The sequence below is a fragment of the Rhinolophus sinicus genome, chromosome 16, assembly GCF_057876585.1.
Source record: "Rhinolophus sinicus isolate RSI-liver-muscle chromosome 16, RSI-T2T, whole genome shotgun sequence".
NCBI classification, from domain to species: domain Eukaryota; kingdom Metazoa; phylum Chordata; class Mammalia; order Chiroptera; family Rhinolophidae; genus Rhinolophus; species Rhinolophus sinicus.
Window position 1 is genome coordinate 115,084,903 of NC_142516.1, and position 12,197 is coordinate 115,097,099.

The 12,197-nt window shown below is 40.0% G+C and overlaps 1 protein-coding gene across 3 annotated transcripts in view; it reads left to right on the plus strand.

The window, feature by feature from the left end:
* Positions 1-12,197, plus strand: part of WWC2 (WW and C2 domain containing 2) — a 170,471-nt gene that overhangs the window by 79,405 nt on the left and 78,869 nt on the right. The window contains exons 2-5 of one of the 3 annotated variants that reach the window (XM_074329862.2): positions 2,304-2,413; positions 10,778-10,981; positions 11,655-11,691; positions 11,797-11,873. In XM_074329862.2, the coding sequence (XP_074185963.1) occupies position 11,691; positions 11,797-11,873 (78 nt within the window). In that variant the 5' untranslated portion in view covers positions 2,304-2,413; positions 10,778-10,981; positions 11,655-11,690. The remainder of the gene's footprint in view (positions 1-2,303; positions 2,414-10,777; positions 10,982-11,654; positions 11,692-11,796; positions 11,874-12,197) is intronic. The other 2 variants (XM_074329861.2, XM_019736137.3) reach the window with 2 other exon arrangements.

Consider the following 12,197-nt stretch of genomic DNA (forward strand, 5'->3'; position numbering starts at 1 on the left):
AAACTTACCATTTCCATGTCTTCTTCTTCTTCATTTCTTTAGGATGCTTGTACCTTTTAGACAGCATTGAGAAAGGAGTTGGGGAAAGAGAATCCTCAAACAGAATAACATGCAAGGTATCCTGGCACCAGGACTTTATCTAATCAGCTTTATTGCACTCATCAAAGATCAGTCTTGCAGACAATGTATGGAGACAAGCACACTCCTGTAGTTGGGGAATTTTTGATATAGTATCTAATTCCTTTGTCAAAAGAAAACTCAGTTTTCCTGGGTAGTTTATATAAGGTTGAAGTTGAACACAACTAAGAGCTCCATTTGATGACCCAGATTGAGTTCAAATTGACCCCATGTTTACAAAGTAAATACGACAAGTTGCCGTATTTGGGCACATCGCTTAATGTGAGAGATTTATTTCACTCATCCAATATTGAAGGTTACCGTTTGTCAGGCATTATACTGTTTAGTTCTCATGTAAACTTCATAACCCCACCCCCCATTTCAAAAATAGATTGGACAGTGGGGTTTAAGGTTGCCAACCTGCCCTAGCAAGTAAGTGGCAAGTAATTGGCAGCACAGGGTTTGACCCAGGTCTCTTTGATCCCAAATTTCAAGCTCCTAACGTCTGAGCCATTGATTCCCAAATTCTCCAGAATTACATGGAGAGCTTGATTAAACATACCTCACTGGGCCCTAGAGTTTTTGATTCTGTGGACCTACTGTGGAGCCCAAGCATTTGTTATTTCTAACTAGTCCTTACACGTCGATGCTGCTGGTTGTGAAGATGACTTCGAGAACCACTGTTCTGTCCTCTGCTGCCTGACTCAGCCCCTTTGGGGAATAAAAGAGACAACTCACGTGCCGTGACTGTGTTAATAATCACTAACATTCACTGAGTCCTTACCGTGTCCTAGATAGTGTTCTAAATTAGTCCCTTTTTATCCTCCCATTAATCACAGGAAGCAGTTAAATTGCAGGGAGAGGCTAGGGAGTGTGAGCTCCACTTAAAGAGAAGGAAGCTGAGGTGAGGACGAGAGAGGTGCTTAGCGAGGCCGTCTCCCAGTGAGTCAGGGGCAGAGCTGGCTGTACTTCTGTCAGCCGAACTGGTTTCGAAAGTCAGGGTCCCTGAAGCCATCTTCAGACGCGGACTTCATGCTATGGGAGGGTTGAGAGAAAGGGAGACACTTCCTCCCTTTCACCCCGTGGTGTTTTATGTCCTTGGAGGAGGGCTATTGAAGGCTAGACAATAGCCCTCCTTTTTCATGTTGTTCTCCCAGCATTCTGAGGGTTGATGACACAATTTGTTATTCTGATGCATGATGTGATTCTGTAAGTTACCTGTATTTCTGTTGAGCTATGACATCATTGATATTCGTTTGCATGGATAGAAAGGATTCACAAGTGATTTCACATGTAGAAACTGGCTTGGTGGTGCCAGTGCATTAAATTAGAAGATATGTCAAGTAATGCTGGCCACTCAACCACAGAGCATCACGAATCAGTAGTGTCAGCCTGCCTGTGGCTGCTCTGACAGCCAAGGAGAATCTCAAAAGCAAAAATAAAGGAAGTGACAGGGAAAATCAACCCAGAATTAAGTCTGAAACCTATACTCTGCTTAGGAAACTCATTTCCCCATTAGTTTGAAAGCTCAAGGAGAAAGAATAAGGCAGTTTCAAAAGGTGAGATCACATTGACATATAAATACTTGGTGTGTTTGGTTCCACTAAAATTTTTGTTGTGTGACTATTATGTACAAGATACTTAGAAAAATGTTTGTCTCTCAAGAATTCATAGCGGACCTCCCCATCGAGTGGTTGGTTCGTTTGTAGAAGAGCATCCAGACCTAAGTGAGTGTGGCGTGATGTGTGTCATGTCTCAGAGGCACTGACAGGATGATTTCCATGGCGCCAGGATTCAAATCCTGGGACAAATTTTCTTTCTAACAGCACGCTTTAGCTGTAGAGCTAAATAGACCTAGATCGCAGCCCTCCTTACTTTCAGCTTGGAGTTTCTTCCTGATTTAAATTGGCCTTATTTATTTATTGTATAAATTTGCCTGCGAGTCTTAAGCTGTGAATTTTCAAAAGGGTGTTAGGACATTGCTGCTTTTTTGAATGTTCGTCTCTATATTTTATCCTTGTTGTTTTTTCTTTAAGGTTTAACAAAAAGGGGTGCAAACTCTACACACAATCAAGAACCAAAAGGAAATGCAGTCTGGACAATTAGATTGTGGATAGGGCGCTAAATTTTGACTTGTGTGGTTTGACGGAAAGAATCACCTGTGCATTTATTCTGGTCTGTTGTAGGTTAACGAAGCCCTTGTCGTTCGCTGACTGCGTTGGGGATGAGCTGCCATGGGGATGGGAAGCAGGGTTTGACCCTCAGATTGGTGTCTACTACATCGATCACATCAACAGTAAGTTTTCCTTTTTGGTAAAAGGAGCTGTAGCAGAAAAGTAATTCCCCCAAAGATAGAGTCACACAAAAGAGTAAAATAAACATTTTATAATGTGAATTTGTTTAACCCTCACTTTCTCAGTGACTAATATTTAATTGAAATGCCCATTTTTGGAATTTGGGGCATGTGTGTAGAGTTGGGCTTAATGGGGGTGGGGGGGATAGAGAGAGACAAAGGCTTCCAGTCTGTCTGTCTGTCTGCCTCATGAGGAGTTAGTTTTCTTTGGCATGAGTCTAGGAGCCTGTGGAGACCAGGAGCCATTTAGCTCCTCTTTCCGTGACCCCTGCACCTTCAGATTGGGGTCCCTCTTGTTCTTGCCATGGAAACAGGCGGGCAATGGCGCAGCTGTGCATGTCGATGGTGGGGTCGAGGGAAGGACCGATGCTCATCAGTAACTGGAAAACGCAGCAGTGGCTGCGGAAAAGCCCTAAACGCTTGTCTTGTTTCTGTTTCCTGATTTCTTGGTGGTTGGAAGGGGAATACCTCTCAATCTAATAGATTTTAAATCTGTCACATCCCTGACCTGGGAAGTCTAGAAGTGCGTATGATTACTGTGGCCATGTGCAACTTTGTGAAACACATATTTGAAGTATTTTCGTGTGTGTGTGTGTTTATATTTAGTTCTCTATTACCCCTTTAAAAATTTATTCAGATGGTCACATATAATACTAATATTCATTTTTCTTATTTTACTTAAAAATAATTGTTTTGTTTTTATAGATTTTAAGAAATGCATAATAAGTTTATACTTATTATCTTAATTTCTCTTAGGTCTACAATACTGTTTAATATCTTTAGGGATAATATCATTATAGGAAATTGTTTTATTTAATGCTCATTTACGATAGCTTGCAACTGCCTTTGTGTAGGTATATGGTAATGTTTTTGAGAGCCACAACCCATATAAATAACTCTGAGAAATCTAAGAATGTTAACTATGTAAAGTATGTTCACATCACATATCAAATTTGTGAAAATATTCTTGCCCTGATTCCACTGGGGTCTTTCTTTACTGGGCAAATACTCGTTTCCTAGTCAGCCCCTACTGGCCTCCGTTTTCATCTCCTGCCCTACCCTGCCCTGGCACTGGAGGACACTACAGCTGTACCCTGTGCTTCCTGAACTTTCTGCCTTTCTTGGCATTTGTTGGTTCTACCCCCAGCCCTCTCAGCAACTGCATCCTCCTCCTAGGGGCTGCCTGCTCAGGCCTCACGGCTTCCCAAAGGCCACCTCTGGCACCCGGCCCTCCAGCGTGCAGGTTCCCACCCCCATTCTGAATTAGCTGCCCTGTCCAGGTATTCCTATGGTACCAGCTACTTAGGGATTTTTAAAAATCACTTACATTCATTTAAATTATTTAGTTGTACATTTTCCTCACTAAATTATGAGCATCTTGTGGACACTGGTGGCGTCTTTGTTTTTTTATCCTTGGCTACCTAGTATAATGATAAACTCTTAAATGTTAGAAAGCAGAGCTTAATTGTTTAACTCACAGAGTAAAAGCTTTCTGTTTGTTTTTGAAATAATTAAAATGCATTTCAAGTATAAATTATGCTTCAGAAAGCACCATTCTGAATATTTAAAAACTTGATTCTCAGTATAAAGTTTTAGGCCTACCATTTTGCTTTAGTGCAGTAATGGTATCCCAGCGGCCTGATGGATTTACTGTGCCCTAAAGTGCCCAAATTACCCACAGCAAGTAGTTTTCCCACTAAAAAGGACCTGGCCCATTATCTCATTAATCTTAAAGACATGCCTGTGAAGTAGTTTGGGGAGCAAATGGTATTATCTTCTCATAACAGCTGGTCCACACATATGTTGTATCTTGACATTGTATAGTTTCAGCATTATTTTCTCTTTATCTTAATAAAAAATGAAATAAAGAATGTTTGGCTGTTTAATACTATTTCTGTGTAACACTATTAAATATCTAGTGGAAGTAAAAGATTTGACCTTGACAATGATAGTTGTATTAGGCCTTAAGTGTTTTATGATGGAATTCACCTTTTAGTGGGTGTGTATGTGGAGTGGGGGTACAGGTAGATATTGGCAGGGGAATGTTAACTATCCAGAGGTAATTATGAAGTACTGTTCATAAGATTTTGATATTATCATTATAACTAGAAGTAAATCACTTTTCGACAGGGTCAGAATTATACCCTAATTTTTTGGTCTTTCCCGTAGTAATTGAGATCTCATTTATATATAATAAAATGCAGATTTTAAGTGTGTCTTTCAGGATAATCCTTTTAACTGCCACTCCAGTCAAGATACTGAATATGCCCATCACCCCAGTAGGTTCTTTCCTGCCTCTTTCCAGTCGCAGCCTCTCCACTGCTGCAAGTTGCTCTGGTTTCTGTCGTCACGGCTTACTCTTACCTTATATGAAGTTCTAGAACTTCATATAAATTTGATTGTGTGAATAGAACCTTCACTCAACATATTTTTAAGGAATATACTACCAATAAACACACAAGATCACAGATGAGTATTTATCTTACACATCTGACAAAGGACCCATATCCAGAACATATAAACAACTCCTGAAAATCAACATTAAAAAGGCAACCCAATTGAAAAGTGGGCAACAAACTTAGACACTTCTTCAACTCTCTTCTCTTTCCCCATACTCTCTGGCTTCCATGGAGCCTCTTTTTCTGTGTTCTTGTTAGTAAGCAGAGACCTTAGCCTCTCCACACCATTGACTACTTCCCATGACTGCATATGTCTTAGGACAAAGTAGGGGAAAGTGAGCCTGTAATGGGCAGCCACCACCACCACCACTATCGCCTGCCGTGGGCTTGCGCATTTGTTCCTGGGGCTTCTCTGGGGTGGCCGTGCAGCTCTCTCTTCCTCCTTGTGCTCTTACAAGGAAGAGTGGGTTTGATCTTGGAGCTTTTTTGTCTGCACCCTTTTGCAGTCCCAGAGGATACGGGAAACCCAAGACATATGGGAGGGATAAAACAATAACGAAATAGGAACTCACCGGCATATGACTATTCTGTGAGTTCTGCTTTCCTTCCACAATCCTCCTTGTTCTTACTTACTTTTTAGAGTCTTCCTTTGATTTTTTTACGTATTATGTCCGTGGTTTTCAGTTGTAATCAGTGGGAGAGATTGGGTGATATGTGCTTACTCCATATTACCCTGAACTCCAAACTCCTCTGTGTTAGCTTTGAAGCAACACATGTGTTCAGGTTTGATGAAAATTCCTCAAGCGTATATGATCTTTTATATGGAGTTGTCTCCTTTAGAGGAATGAAGATAAATTTGTGGCCCCCTATTTCATCTCTGTCTTACTTCATCCTTTATATTTCTCTAGGAGGATAAACTGTTAAGGTATTTTACACAGAAAAAATGTAGGTACTTTAAATACCCAAGCAAAACATATTATGGTGATAGTGACAGCACTAAGAATTGTCAGTGTGTATTACTATTATGTGATAATTTACAAATTTTGTATCGTTGTCAAATTCAGGGACTCTTCTCAGTCACAGATGTCCTTTTCTTCCACCTGGATGTAAACTGGCCTTTCTTCCTGAACCTCTTAACGTTTCTTACATCAGACTGTTCCTTCTTTCTCTCCTCGTTTGCCTCTTATTCCTTTTGTGAGCCCCCATATCTTGTCATTCTCCAAAGGTGTGACCTCACTCTCATCTGCTGGCAGCTGTATCTACAATAGTACTTCGCTTTGCCATTACTATGCACATGACTTCTGTCTGTATTGCTGGCTCTGATTGTCCTAATATTTTGTCAAACATTTCCAGTTATAACACACTGCTACCTATTTTGCTATCAAAACTTTAAAACAAGTATAAAAGTGGATTCTTCAGTTTTCCTTTTGACTTTATTATTTTTTGAAACATTGTAGTCCTCATGGTTACTGAATTAAAAAATTTATAATCATCTTGTCAATGTCAATTCCTGTTGATTTTTTCTCTATAACATAATTTCAAATTTGCTCTTTTAGCTTCTTTTCCACTGATGTTTTCCTCATTCAGACACTCATTACCCTGTACCTTTTGGTCCTTTCCCTTTAAAAACAAAACAAAACAAAACAACTTTATAAAAGTAATAGATGTGCATAGGAGAAAAATAAAAAATGTAGGTAAAGGAAGAAAAAATTAAAAATTTCTCTATGTTCACACAATCAGAGATCTAAGTATTCTAAACCTTTTAGTATATATTCTTACACACATACATACACATGCACACACACAGTTTTAAATATATTTTATACTTCGAGTAGGGTTATATTACACATACTGGTTTTTTCTTTATAAACTGCTGTTTTCACTTGATGTATAATCTTTCGTCAAAAAAACTTCTGCACAATTTTATCAACTTTTGATAGTAGAACCTCACATGCCCTTGCTTAGCACCTTTCTGTGGCACACCATTGCTTACAAAATGAGTTGCATGGTGACTAATCTGAGGTTAAGGAACCGTAGGCTAGTCCCTTTGGAGAACTGGAGGAGAAATGAGGAAGTATAATAGAATGTGGAGAGAACCATTCTCACACTAATAGAACAAAGGAGAACAAGGAGAAGCGCCCCATCCATTCTGAAGCGTGTAGCTGGGCTAGTAGAGAAAGGTCCTTAAGCCAATACCCAAAGAATGAGTTAACCAGGCCTAGAGAACAAGGGTTTGGGGGTTGGGAGAAGGAGAAATTTCCTGGAAGAAGGGAGACCACAAATAAGGCCAAAGGTCTAGAGAGGCCACAGAAAGCAGAGCTGATGAAAGAAGGAAAAGAAATTCAGTGCAGCTGAAGGCTGGTGTGGCTGGGGCCGGGAAAGAGGGCTGGAGAAGTAAACACGGACTAGGGCCTGAAGGGCCTCTTGTCTGGAACCTTTCAAAGCCCTATTTAGTCACTGCCTGTTCCATCGGACCTTACTTTTTTCAGCCAGAGGAAACCCCTATGTCTCTAAACTGCCATGGCACTTAACCATTCTCTTCTCAAGGCTCATCACTTTCTACTGCATAAAATAGTTGTGTTTTTGTTTTAATTCATATGTCACAATTTCTTTTATGTTTTATAAGTTCTTGGAAGGAGGGATCGTGCCGCCACATCTTGTTTCTCCCATCGCATGTGGTAGATGGTCAGTAATTGTAGAACTAACAAACAGATAATAAGCATAGCAGGTCATTTCTAAAACGGAAGATAAGGAAAGTTGCTCATATTCATTTTATTCATCTTCCTGAGCACAGCAGGAAGAGTAGAAATATGCACGTAGACAGAAATAATATTCCTTTGAAGAGTCTAATGTTGTCTTTCATGAAAAGCTCTTGTAACTCACAATGTGTTCTCTATAAAGTTTCACATCTATAAAACTGATAGAATGTGAATTCCTTGAGGTATGTGATGTTTTAACACTAAGTGCTATATTACTTCTTTCATATAGTAGATGACATGCAAATTATATTACATTATAATACAATGATCTCCCAAGGCCACCGGGTCTTAAAGAAATACCCCATTTGTATAATACAATTTTTTTGAATATTTACATTTCATAAATATTCTTCACAAATCTATTCAGCAAATATAGCTGATGGAGATGAAGCACAATCCTGCTTTATGAAACCTTCTGAGGTGCCGTTGGGAACGCTCTTTTGTAGTCCATACTTGAATTGTGCAATATCTCAGAAATGTGACTATTTCCTGCTGAATCTCCTGTAGGGCACTGTATTTAAGCCAGTCTACTGGAGTGTTTCTGCTGATCTGTCCAAAACAAATGCTAGTAGTTTTATTATTATTATTATTATTATTATTATACTTTATTCATGTGTCAGTGTTACTTTCAGTACATGGGGACAATTTAACTGTTGACAGGTATTTTATTGAAAATATGTCAATTCCACCATATGTGGGGAAATATGATTAGATAAAACCCCTAAAGATATTAAGAGCGAGAACAGGGAGTATTATTCTTACCATAGCTATTATACCTAATAAACATTCCAAGTTTTTCACATACATTTTCAATTTGTATTATCTCTTTATTTGGTTAGTTTATTAGTTTTCTATTTCTATGTAACAAGTTACCCCAAAACTTAGTGGCTTCAAATACACTTATTATCTTAGGGTTTCTGGGGGTCAGAAATCCAAACAAGACTTAGCTACATCCTGGCTCAAGGACTTTGGCAGCTTCCTTCAAGGGGGTAGCCAGGCTGCAGCCATCCCCAGACATGACTGGAGAAGCATCTGCTTCCAAACTCACTCATGTGGTTGTTGGCGCGGTTCAGTTCCTTGTTGGCTGCTGGCCAGTGGCCCGCCTGATTCTGTGCCACGTGGTCCTCTCCATAGGATGGCTTACAACAGGGCAGTTTGCTTCATTAGAGCAAAACAAGCCAAGAGCCAGGGAGAGAGACAGCGAGCGCAAGATGGCAGTAACAGCCTTTTACATCCGAGTCTCAGGTGATGTCCCATCACTTAGTCTCTGTTGTGTTCATTAGAAACAAGTCACAAGATCTAACTCATATTCAAGGGTGTGAATACTAGCAGGTGACGATTATTGTGGGTCCACAGTTGGGAAAACTTTTTTTAAGATGATAAAGTTCTGTTTGTTAGAGGGATGAGTTCTGGATTTTGAGCCAGGTTGCATTTGTGTGTGTGTGTGTGTGTGTGTGTGTGTGTGTGTGTGTGTGTGTGTAATGAATATATATATATATATATATATATATATACACACACACACACATATATACACACACATATATATATACACATATATACATACATATACAAATATATATATATATATATATATATATATATATATATATATATATAAAACGTGCTTGGATAACCAGACCTGAGTAACAATGATTATTTAAAACGAAGAAATTTAGGCTCCTGTTGGCTATCTCGGCCCATTCTTCATATTCCCCACGTGGCCTGACTGCCCTGCAGTGATGACGTCCTTGAAGATTCTTGGCTGGAGGGGCTGTCCATCCAGGGCTGTCCCCCTCCTGCATCTCTTCTTTACACATTGATTCTAGCCTATTTTTCTCCACAATTAGAGGTATTCTTCCTTTGCATATTGAAATAGTTACATCTTTAAAAATGAGTGTTCAGAATACTTGCCACTTTAGAGGAAACTCACTGGTTCCAGTGACTGGGAAGCGAGGCCTCCGGGTCTGGGGCAGTGGTTGTGGTGTGTCTAGCTGACCCAGGCCACTTATCAGTCCACCAGGGCCTCTCTTGGCCCTACGGGCACCCAGGCTTCACAGCCTGAACTCCTTATCCCGAGAGACCAGACTGGACATCAGAACCCACCTGACCTCTAGAGATTCATGTGGTCACATCATATTCTCTGGCTTTTGACTCATGGTAGCCCCTGGGGCCAACCAGAAATACCGAGATGGGGCACGTTAAGGTTGAGAGTCACACGCAAAGCATTTTGAAGACATTACATGCCACTCACTAGACATTCCAGCAAATTAATAAATTAATTATCCTATCCTAATTTGTCAGGACAGGTTCTCATAGTTGTACAGTGGCCAGCCCATGGGACCTACCTGTTCTGATTGTACCTGGATTTAATGTATAGAGGTGACTGAGCGATGACACAAAGTGGTCAGTGCCATCAAAAAAAGTTGTAGAACTTACAGTTCCCAAGAGAGGAGGGCACACCACACCACGCAGGGCCCCATGGGGAAGCACCCAGGTCAGTTAGGAGGCAGAGGAGTGGAGGGGAAGGCACGGGCCAGAGCCTTTATTGTGGTTTCCAAGGGAGGGTGGGTGAGACATGGTAGGCAAGTCTGGACAAGTTTAGGATCATGGAGGAGGCAGTGTTCGATCTATGGCAGAGCAAGGGTGCACAATCCCGGCTGCTCATGGGAATCGCCTGAGGGTCTTTTACACCTACCAGCGCCTGGGTTCCACCCACAGACATTCTCATTGGTTTGGGATTTTTTTGTGGGTGTTTTTTTTTAGAGCTCTCTAGGTGATTGTGGTATGCAGAAGTGTAGAACCAAGAACCGTGCCTGCAAGCATTGTCTTCAAACTAGGACAAGGGTTGTTTGTTTGTTTGTTTGTTTTTAAATTTCTAACCCTCTATGGACTGACTGATATTTTTGTAAAATACAATAAAATTGAATTATTAGAAAAATAGGGGAAAAAGAAATACAAACTGTAATCCCCAGTATTATTGTTAGAGTCAACAGATATACAATAACTGTATAAAATTTTCAAAATATTTACTCTTGATTTCTATACTTATTTGTTGTGGACATATAACAGAGTTCAGAGAATTTAAAGCTTAAATAATCCCTCCCAAAGCATAATTAAATTCTGAAAAATACCTAATGTATTTTCAGAAACCACACAGATTGAAGATCCAAGAAAACAATGGAGGGGGGAACAGGAGAAAATGCTCAAGGACTATCTGTCGGTGGCCCAGGACGCCCTCAGGACACAGAAGGAGCTGTACCACGTGAAGGAGCAAAGACTGGCTCTGGCCCTAGATGAATACGTACGATTAAATGATGCCTATAAGGAAAAGTCAAGCTCTCACACAAGCTGTAAGTACACTTGGCTGTTCAGACTTCAGACTTGTGGACCAAATTGTAAATGATAGAACTTGGAGTTTGTGTGGAGTTTCATTTTGGGGCCTGTTCCTTCTTCTGCAGGAAGAATCCCTGAAAGCCATAGGGTTGGGGAGGAGAACACAGGCACACCCCAGATTTCTCAGTGAAACCCCTCGACCCCATTCCAGATCAAAGTCTCCTCATTTGGGAGTCAGGTATCCCTTCTAGTTTGGCTCCTCCTTCGGCCTGATTGCCTTTTATTTATTTATTAGTTAATTTTTACCTTTTCAGATCAAGGCAAATAATTTAGCCCTTTTCGCTACTCTTGTTCGCTATCTGTAGTGAGCAGGGCCAGGAACTATTAGCTAGAGGGAAGTTTCTGTTGACCACCTGAGTTGATTTACTCCTCTCTCATCTTAAAACTTGATTATATAGATGGAGCTGACCTTGTTTAAAGAAGCAGCTATGATGGACTTAGAAGTTCTACTTAAATTAAGTTTCTGGATAATGCAAAGCTCTGATAAACTGTATGTGCAATAAGGTCTAAGATTTTATACATTGGTATAAAATTCACAAGAAAATTGAGTACCAGGGTCTTTATGACATTTTTCTTTCTTGAGTTTTTTAAAAAAATTATAAAGGTTTGAAGATTACTTTTTATATTTAGGTGTCTGATGAATGACAATAAAGGAATTATAAAGTAAGTAAGTATCCACGGAAGCCTGTAAATCTTGTTGTTTTTAGAGTTTGTAAATTCTAAGCTGAGAACTAGTTATGCAACCTTATTTTTCTTTTTTCTCTTTGAAAAGTGTTTTCAGGATCTTCGTCTAGTACTAAATATGATCCTGATATTTTAAAAGCTGAGATCTCCACTACACGATTAAGGGTAAGATTTTTTTGTTTTTTAATTGTGGTTCTACATTGAACATATGCATAAACTTTGAAGGTGGGGAAGGGACTTTAGTGGTCATCTGCCAACTCCATTCGCTGTAGGAATCTCCTCCACGTGTTCCCTATGGGTGGTCTTTCTGCCCTTGTTAGAAGTTGTTCAGTGATTCAGGTTGTTCTTGTTATTGAAACAGTGTGTTCCGTCACTGGGCAGTTTTGTCATTTGCAGTTAGTATACTGAATCAAACTTTGAGTTGCAATAACTTACTTTCCGTTGTCGTGCTGAAATATGTCTTTCAGAGTAGAGCCTAGTTGCTCCTTC